The sequence below is a fragment of the Semicossyphus pulcher genome, unplaced genomic scaffold (genome assembly GCF_022749685.1).
Source record: "Semicossyphus pulcher isolate SPU_LCO1_2020_fin unplaced genomic scaffold, fSemPul1.0.p SCAF_13, whole genome shotgun sequence".
In the NCBI taxonomy this organism is placed as follows: Eukaryota; Metazoa; Chordata; class Actinopteri; order Labriformes; family Labridae; genus Semicossyphus; species Semicossyphus pulcher.
Window position 1 is genome coordinate 12,347,231 of NW_027211637.1, and position 10,078 is coordinate 12,357,308.

Genomic DNA, 10,078 nt, shown 5'->3' on the forward strand with positions numbered 1-10,078 from the left:
CAAGTAAACAGGAGATACAGAAGTTTTTTTTTTACCCTCCCGTGATGTTGCGGGTCAAATCACCCAGCAGCGAAAGTGGAGGCTAAAAGGGGTCAAAGTATCAAATTTACACAATTTCTATCTTTGCAAATGTGAGACATAAGGTATTTCCTACTCCCTCCCACCATATTTAACCCCCATCACACACACACACCCGCATGGAGACATGCGCACATGCACACACGCACACACGCACGCACGCACTTGGTCACAATATTGAAATAGACGAGGATGTGTCTGAAGATGAAGACCATCTTGAGGTCAAAAATGATTCTGATTATTCTGATTATGAACTGTCCTGAAGAAGAGGAATAGATATTTCCCTATTCCTCTTCTTCCAAGCAAGACACTAAAAATGGTAAAATACAGTGGTCCCCATCTCCCAATATACGTATGTCAGGCAACACTGCAAAAAACATAATACAGACAGTGCCTGGGCCCACCAGTCGCAGTGACTCGTGTCACAGACATCAACTCAGCTTTTGAGCTCATCATTCCTAATTCAATACAGAAAATCCTTCTGGAAATTACCAATCTAGAAGGGAGACATGGTTTCAAGGAGAAGTGGAAGGAGTTGGATGAAACGCATTTACATCTGTATTTGGGGCTCCTCATACTGGCTTGTCTATAAGTGAAATGATGAATCAAGCTAAGCTAATTCTATTTAGCAAAACCACCAGCACTTAGTTTGCTAACAGAGACTGTGGAAAAAACAGTGCCAACTAAGCAGTATCTCACTGATGTTTTGAACATTGAGCAATGAGAGCACAGGCACACAGATCTATCAGGAGAAAGTCCGAAACGGTGACACTGCCTGGGCACTTCATAAAGATATTTTTTGCCACAACGCCATGAAACAACGCTGAACAGTAGCCACATTGAGAACAAGCTAATGTTAGTCCGACTGCAACACCAATGTAACACAACGTCACAGTGATCGCAGACATCTTAGCAATGTGAAACAAATACAGCAGAAATTAAGCTGTGGTAATAACCTGTCGAGCAGACCTGTCTAACTCAGCATCGCTTTTTTAAATCCTTTCAGGTCCCGTAGCTCTCTCCACTTCAGAAATGCTGCTCCAATGTTTACTTTGGTTTTGTTTCAGTCTTGGTCCAACTCTTTCTTTTTAGCTTGCTTTTCCTCATTTTTCTTCTTCGGTTTAACGGTCCGGTAGTGTAAGCCGTAGTTGGCAATGGAGGGACGGGCAGTTTTTTCATTCCTGGTGGTTGTTTTTAAGCCTTTGTGGGCACAAACCGGCTGACGGTGAACACACTGAAGAAATTGAGCTTGACCGTGTGAGCATGCGCAGAGTAGTGGTGCTGCGCAGCGTGTGATTGACAGCAGCCTGAGAGACTGCTTGGCTCTGATTGGTTGTGTGTTTCGGGAGCGTTGGATTCTTGCAAATGCCATTAGGAGCAGTAGGAGGAGCCAGAGGAACATGATTCTTTTTTCACAGATTATCTCTCTCATGTACTACTGCATGTTTAAAGTGACAGTTTGAGCAAATGTGACAAAAAGTTTTAATATGTTACCTACTACAGCTTTAACAGAAGAGGTGTCTCATCTCAATTTATCAACATCACCCCATGAGGAGATGTTGAGGGTGTAAAATGAATGTACCGGTATTTTATATCTAGGTTTTTCCAATGTTCATTAAAAAAATGTTTGAACATTTATTTTTTAAGAAAAAAATTAGTGTACTATCCTAATGGAACCATGACCTATGAAAGGTGAATCACACCATTGAAATAAATATTCATTGACTTGTTAGTAATGGTGTTAGTAATGAGGTACAAAATATGTTTGATAGGATTCTTTGGTTTCTGACAACTCTTAGATGATAATACATGCACCGGGTCACCGGGAACATTATTGATGTCCCTGACAAATGAACAGAACAGGAGGGTTAAATAAATCTGTGTTGATGTTTGAGGAAACTTATCCCAACAATTATAATTATGATCCAGCACTAGTACTATTTGGAGATCAGGTTGGAATGTATTGTTTTGATAGAGTAAGATCATAATTCCCCCCCAAAATATGGATTGACTAACTGAAATTACTTTATTAAATAATTTTATATGATTTACTATTTAACACCCTCAGGTTATTATATAATCTCAAAACATTTTAACGTGTCTCCTTGCAGTAGTATACATTAAGATTTGCATTTATCTATCTATTTATTTTCTATCCCGCCTACCCTGTTAGCGGTTGTGAGAGGGGCTAGAGCCTAGCGCAGCTGTCATTGGGCAAGAGGCCGGGTAAATCCTGGATAGGTCTGCAGTCAATCACAGGGCTGAAGCAAAGAGACAGACAACCACTCTCACCACTCACGGCTGAACTGGGTTTAAGTTTCTTGCTGTGTGGAAACCAACATGGAGCCTATCCCCGCTCAAACAAATTTGAAGGGTGAAACTCTGAGTTAGGAAAAAAATCATCCTTCCAGCGCAATAAAAAGTTCACAAATGACTGTTTTTTTGTAGATTACTGCTTTATTGCACAATTGTTAATTATCATCCAAAATGACTTGTATAATTACAAATTCAACATACCCTACTGATTAAAGGTATGTTCATAGATAAAGGGTACTATGACAGATCTTGAGCAAAGCGTGTGTTTAAGAATAATGACAATTTTTTGAAGACAGATACATTCCTTAAGAATAAAACAAACTACAGTTAAAATACATACAAAAATTGATGATTCATTCTTAAAAGCATAACACTGAGTATCTGAGTTTTTTTAGAAGGGATACATTTACTGGAAGCTGCTACTGGCTAATTGTTTTAGTGTAATTCTGAATGAGACCTTGGAAGTGCTGCTGTGTGTTTTTGTTGGGTTGAAAAATGATGATGTAACATTTAGGGAGAAAATACCACAGCAAGAAGCAGTAGAGGCTGGACAGTACTGCCAAAGCGTTAAGGATTTGTATATACTTGCCCTGGTAAAGCATGTATTCAGTAGCAAAGATGATCCAGGTGAGGATCAGCAGAAGCAGGCAGAATGTTATTGCTTTGGCCTCATTGTAGTTTTTTGGGAGGTCTTTTCCCATGTAGGAAAAAATAAAGCAAAGGAAGCACAAAAATACAAGTAAAATCACAGAAGTAGAGGATGCTTTCAGATCGATGTCACAACCGAGTATGATTTTGTCAGGGTACCAATGTGTTTCGTTGTAGGGCCTGGGGGGAGCATAGGTATAGCCAATAAGGAGTAAGACTGCCTGAGTCACAAATGCCAGAGTGATGATCAGCCATTGTCCATTATATTTCATCCACCAACTGTGGAGGTTTGGGAACTTGGCTGCTATTTTGAAAATGCAAACAATCTGAAAAGAGCGCACAACAAAACATGCTAGACAAACAGTGTAGAACAAAAGAAATGGCAAGAACCTTAAAATACAAAAATAAATGGTTGGCTTACCAAAGTAAAAGAACACACTAAGACTACACAGACTGAGGCAGCCTAAAATGAGGAAGCACATTGGTCCCCCAGCAGATCTGACAATAGGGGTGTTGTAGTTGATGGCAAAGACAACCGACACAGCTAGTGTGAGACCCTCCAAGGCCAAGGCCCCGACCATGATCAGTATAGCGCCGCTGTCTGTGAATGGGATGTACTCCACCGAACGCAGATTGCATGATGTGCTTCCTTCTGCAGACCACTCTGTGTCTTTACAATGAATGCATTTGTAGGGGTCTTCTGTTTTACATGAGAGAGACACATTGTCAGTTATTTGACATCTGAATCTTGTCCAACCCGTCTTGTTCAGCTGTTTAACCCAGGCAGCAATAAAAAAATCTATAATTAGCTCTCATCAAGAAAAAAATGACAGCTTTGCTTTTACTAATTTCCTTGTGTTTATTAATTTACCTGTGCTGTTGATATAAGTTCCATTAGAACAGATTTCACAATTGAAGCAGCATTTGTGGATTCCATTTTGCTTTTTTGCATATCCTACAGAACATTCTGGGGAGCACAGTGAAGTAGGCACCTGTACAAGACAATTGTTCAGAAGTAAAGTAAATGAAACAAAGACAATGCTGTGAAAAAATAAAGTGACTGAGAGGGAAATGATATTCACTGAAGCAATGGATTTTACTTTTCTCAGAAGGATTTTATAACATGAACACCCTATTAGGATTTTAACCAACACAAAGAAAAGAGACCACATTACCCCTCTGCTTTCGTCTCTGCACTGGTTTCCAGTTTCTTTTAGAATTGATTTTAAAGCACTTTTACTCATCTACAAGGCCTAACATAATTTAACAACTACATACATCACCGACTGCCTCTCATTTTATATCCCAACCCGTACTCTCAAATCTTCCACATCCTTTCTTTTAGCTCCTAGAGTACTCCACAAGAATTCTGGTGAGGCAGCTTTTCGTTTTTATGGCCCTAAATTGTGGAGCTCCCTCACCCTGGATCTTAGGACAGCAAACTCCATTGGGCTTAATAAAATAAAGTTATTATTATTATTATTATTAGACACCAATACACTACCAGTCGTAAAAAAAAAGTTTGGACACACTTTCCCATTCACTTGAATATGTGTCCAAACTTTTGACTGGTAGTGTATGTTCAGACACCCCCTTGAAATTACACCATGAATAACCACCAGGCGTTTATTTTCTTAACCTTTTTTTACAGCCATTGCTACGCAATTGTGTCTTTGTATACATAGAAATATATGTGGAGGAGGTAAGGAAGAACCCTGTACTCAGTGGTAGGGAGGATTTTATCCATCTGGTCAGTCTGTCTTACTCCCTCATCAAAGCCTTCACCCACAGGTTCAGATGCCGCGGAAGACTACGGTTTCAATCAGCAGGGAATCTTCATGCACAGCTAAGCTTCAGAGCACCCTCGATAGAAAAGTCTCATGTCTTGCTAGGGTCGACCGTTGGAGTTGGTGACAAAATGCACAAGTCTCAGGGCACTGGGGCAGCTTCGCTAGACCCACCAAACAACTTTTCTGCTTGTCGGATGGCATTTCACTTTACCAGTTAGCTTGCGAAACAACTGATAAGCATGCTAAACATGTGTGCGTTAGCAGGCCTAAATGCAACAAGCAGCTAGTAGTCTATACAAGCGCTATCGACCTTGGTAGCAATGCCTTGGGCAGGGAGCTACCTCACCTCTAGGCAGGCAGTTATATCGCTATCAAGGGTCCTATGGGAATCAGGTGTGAAGCGCAAAAAGATTCAGGAGCAGAGACTGCATAGGGTCCTTTTTAGTCCCAGGGGAAGGCGGGACTTCCCTTACCCGCATTTTTACAATCAATAGAAACTCAAGTTTGATGTGGACTCTTTTTAATTCATGTTGTTTGTTACTCGTGCTTTTTGTTTATTTGTATAAAAACTATATTTTTTACACACACTTGTCAACATAAAAGTCCTGTCTAAACATTGACTTTACTTATTCTGCTCTCTTTCTGTCCTTGTTCTTAGCACTGTAATGTCTATCCCAACACAAGTAAATTGAGATCAAATTGTATGTGTACTTGGCCGATAAAGCTGATAGTAAATAATCACAGTATACCGTATTAACCTCTGAACTTGATAAACCACATTACACCACAAAGTTGGGAACAAACAACTCACCTCTCCCTTTGTGTACCAGTGGATTTTGCTGTTGTTAATGAAAAAATGGACTGACGGGTGAACTTTAAAAAAGCCAATCTCCTCTGCATCACCGCTGTTATTCCAGAAAACTATGGAATAGGATCCAAACTTGGGGTCTCCATTCTCATGAAACTCAATACTGTGGTTTAAAAGTGGAAAGTTTAACTTCTTCAGCTCTGCTAGAACCTGATGTGGGTAGACAAAGTTTAGATTACTTGTATGTGTTCATAGGAATGAGAGAATGATGAAAAAAAAATGTATTTGTTAATTATTTTTTTATAAATATTCATGTGGAAGGTAGAAATGCAGTGTGAATTCCCTCTGTACAGGTTTTGGAGGGTGGTCAACTGACAGAGGCTATTTGTCAAGTTTTTAAAGCATGAACAGACTCTTTTACATGTGAATCATTTGATTAATTTACTCGTTATTTGTATGCTTACCATGTGTGGGTGCACTGTAATGTTGCCATTACATTTGTCTGCTCCACATTGCAAGGTATTGTGTAAGGCGTGAGCGATGGCATATACAGCAGCATAAACAGGAAATGAGTATGATGGGTCCAAAGCAAGGATTTCTTCTGCACTCAGGCTACTGCACTTGCAGACCTGATTACAAAACAAGTTTTGTTCTGCATTTTCGCAATGAGTCTGGCTTTTTGTAGAATTGATAAAATCACTAAAACCAGGTATTGATACTACTGGCTGAGACACCCCAAGCACAGTTCCAATATTTTTGATTCCTTCCTGCTTGGGGAGCCTCTTGTTTAAGGACCAAGTGTCCCCTGCTATCCAAACCTTGTTTGTAACGTTCAGTTGTATTGCTGACATAATGAGAGCTTCAGCAGTCAGTTTTGGAACAAAAACAATAATGATGTTAATCCTCTGTTCCTCTATTTGTTTGAACATTTGTGTGTAATTTGTTTTGTAGTTAAGACCTTTGGTATACGCCATACATATCTCAGTATCCTCAATCCTCTTAATGAACATGTCCAGTCCATCATTGCCAAAATCATTATCACTCCTAAGAAAAGCAACCCAGCGCCAGTTGAAATGCTGTATGATGTTAAAAATGATTTCTATGACGTCTTTATTGGAAAAAACTGTTCGAAGGAAAGAGGGAAATTTTGCTTTTTCTGAAAAGGCAGAGCTAGCAGCTCCATAACTGACCTGTTGAAAGAGTAAGAGAGAAAACGTCATCATTTTTAGTGATCATAAATTCTTGAATGTGAAGTTAACACTGTAGTTGGCAAACCTACCAAAGGAATGAGATCTACCATGAAGAGAGGGGCAACAACCGTGGTGTCCGTGCTTGAAAAAGGGCCAACAACTGCAATGACTTTTGACATTTTGGAAAGATTTTTGTTTGGTTCACTCCAAGGTTGAATCAAGCCATTGACTGAGATCATTTTTAAAAGTCCTGGGAAATTGTGTGTTTCTGAGCAGTGGTTAAATATCTCATAGCCAAGAGATACATTTGGCAGTAGGTTGGTTGAGTTATTGATTTCCTCTACAGAGAATCTCATCAACTGAAACCTTCGATAACTTGAAGGAATTAAGCGTTCACTGTGGAAGAAGAAAGGATAGCAGGAGAGTCTTCAGACCTCTACACAGATTAAATGTTTTGCAGCAGCTCTTAAAATAAAGTTATTCACTGGCTTAACCAAGGGGGTATATGTGTCACAACGGTTTTTGACCTCACATATGAGGTAAGCCTTTAAATGTTTCACAAGTGTATGATCTTGCACTTACTCATTTCAAACTTACAAGACTTACCTGGAACAGTCGATTGCTTCAGGTCTGTCATGGTCAACAGGGGTGATGACATGATGAATATCAAAAAGTCCACCCATCAGATAATCTCCTTCCAGTTGAAACTCTGAGGTTGAGACGGTGCATTGAGCCAAAGCATGTAGAAGAAGTTCAAGTAGACACAGAAAAGCAAGAACATTCATCATTGTTGTAGTTGTCAATCTGATTTGAACTCTACTTGGATTTGCCTCTACCTTTAATAAGCAATGGAATGCTTGCAATGGCAAAGCCACAGTATTCATTTACATGCCCTTGTGAATGCATGGCTTCAGATGTCATAAACACATTCTTGGAAATGTGGTTGTGGAGAATACACAAATCAGTATGCAAACAGCATCTAACATGCACTGACTCCCTATGAGAACTATACATTGAGATTATATAATATTATAATAAAATAAGGTCTAATCAGCCAACACCTATGGTCCAATTCCTAAGTCTGGTATTTGTCAGTTTGCCATATAGGGGTAAGTGAATGGCATAGCAGTGATAAGTGATGCCCAGGTATGAGTCAGACAGGTTCTGGCAGCCCTGGACGATGTTGCAACAGGAGCCCCAAGGCCATAAATCTGGGAATGTGCACGGTAGATAGGAAGGGCAAAGTCATAAGCACGATCACTCTTCTTGTCCGATGCATCAACCACAAGATACTGTATATGTCTTAGCAAGTGTCTGAACAGTTTGCTGACAGATGTTGTCACTACCGTGAAGTTAACTGAGGGGAAGAAAACTAAAGACTGGCGATCCCAATACAGTCTCTTACCATGTTGCTCTTTTCCGGTCTATGACTGTGTATCAGTTCCCCCTATGAGTTGTTTAGAGTTTTAAACAAGCAGGCGAATAACTCAAGAGGATATTGGCAGGTTTGTGAAGATTAAAACCTTACAGTATCGTCTTCCTTCCTTGAGTCTATCACTCTCTTCCCTTACATCTAACTTTCACACATTGAGACTGTCAAAGGACCCCACCGTTAACTCTGTAGCAGTATGGGCACAGTAGTGTCCATATTAACATGGATGGTACCTTATCAGCTTCGGCTCTGACTCAGACATGATAGAGGTCATTCACCACCTTTTCTCTGAAGGTAACTGAGCACCACACATCTTATCGCACTCTACAGCAAACGCACAGGTTCACTTTGTCCAGCCATTATGAAGTGGTCTCCAAATATATATTGGAGTATAATGGGAGGGTTAAATGAAACTCTTGTGGTTTTAAAGGGTCTATCCTGGGGCCTATCCACGGTACAAATGCAACAAAGAGAGCACAATTCCTGAGCAATCCCTTTATGATGACCAAGATGCTTCTTGGCCAAAAGAAAACTGGCTGTTTGAACTGCTACAGGGGTGACATTGAGAACTACCTTCAGTGCACTTGTGAAACAGTTAGAGAAAAATCTCTGGGTCCATGCAATGTGCTGATAACACCATCATAGTCAACAGCAGACCTTAAATAAATAAAATACTTAGGTTATGTTGGAATGGATATTGAGCGCTGCAAACATAAACATGTCTTTAAAAAAAAACCAATGTACCCATACCTGTACTATGCTGAGAATCTCTTTCTCTCCAGTCAGGCTGGGATTTGAATTCTCCACCATCATTACCACACGCCACACAGTTGTTGTATAAGCTCAATTCAGCTAGACTAAAGTTAATTATTAGCGTATCATAGTATAAGGTGACATTGTGTGCATTCAAAGATGCTCTGTAACCAAGAAAGTGCGCACAAGGACATACGAGAACACGCGAGCGCTCGCGAGACAGCCGCGCTAGTGCAATTTTTTTTCACATGGAATATTAATTTTCATAACCAAATATAAGTTGTTGTTTTTTTTATTACAATTTGGTTATACTGTATATTTGAATTCAGAATATTTGTTGACAGCCCTAATGCAGTCTATTACATTTCTATATATTTAATGAAGTCTAAACAAACATTGTTAATCCAAAAACTCAATGATAATATACAATTCTGCCAGACCTGAGCAACCACTAAAAATCACGTAGGTCTTTCTTCACTCTCTCTCACAGGCTACTTGGACATTTGTATTCATTTGAATTGAAATCACATACTCTTTTGAGTTTATTTGAGCATTGAACCAACACTTGACCACCATTTAACCGTCCAAGAGAAAGGTTTCACTGTTCTAATGAGAAATGTTCATATTGTTTGAAAGTTTTGCTACGGAAATGAATTATGGACAACAGGGATAAGTCTCTAACTTAAGTACACATTAAAATGAGACAAGGTCATGTGGGGTCATAAACAAATGCACACAAATGAATGAATCAACCAAGTATCTTTGGTTTATGCTAATATGAAGCATCCTCTTTCAAATGAGCTCTGCATGACTTGAGCTGTGGTCAGACAGGTCATTTGAAAGCAGATCATTTGCAATCACTCTGTGGATGACAATTTTGGATGGCCAGGCCATGACCTGGTCACTCACCAATCTCCGGGTGAAAGGGTGGAACTTCCTGTTCTGCTAGGTAGGAAGGGATTGGCCCTTATCTGCATGATAGATACATTATGTGTTTAATTAAAAGTGTAAATAAAAGTTTGATGAAAGCCATGTGCAGAGGGTAAACTAACAAGGTTTGGTA

The 10,078-nt window shown here is 39.7% G+C and overlaps 1 protein-coding gene across 1 annotated transcript; it reads right to left on the bottom strand.

Moving 5' to 3' along the window:
• Positions 1-2,813: 2,813 nt before the first annotated feature.
• On the bottom strand, positions 2,814-7,618 carry LOC138590058 (taste receptor type 1 member 1-like). Its single transcript, XM_069660594.1, has 6 exons — positions 7,437-7,618; positions 6,920-7,226; positions 6,105-6,830; positions 5,644-5,850; positions 3,914-4,034; positions 2,814-3,742 (listed from the first exon to the last, which is right to left on the bottom strand). Exons 1-6 carry the CDS (start codon positions 7,616-7,618, stop codon positions 2,814-2,816), a joined length of 2,472 nt encoding a protein of 823 aa, XP_069516695.1.
• Positions 7,619-10,078: the final 2,460 nt, after the last annotated feature.

Bases quoted from the DNA above. Each gene is read 5' to 3' on its own strand.
- LOC138590058 (XM_069660594.1), bottom strand. From the start codon at position 7,618: ATGATGAATGTTCTTGCTTTTCTGTGTCTACTTGAACTTCTTCTACAT. The intron at 6,831-6,919 runs GTAGGTTTGCCA...CTCTTTCAACAG, and splicing joins TGGTAGATCTCATTCCTTTG to GTCAGTTATGGAGCTGCTAG. The intron at 3,743-3,913 runs GTAAATTAATAA...CATGTAAAACAG, and splicing joins AACTTATATCAACAGCACAG to AAGACCCCTACAAATGCATT.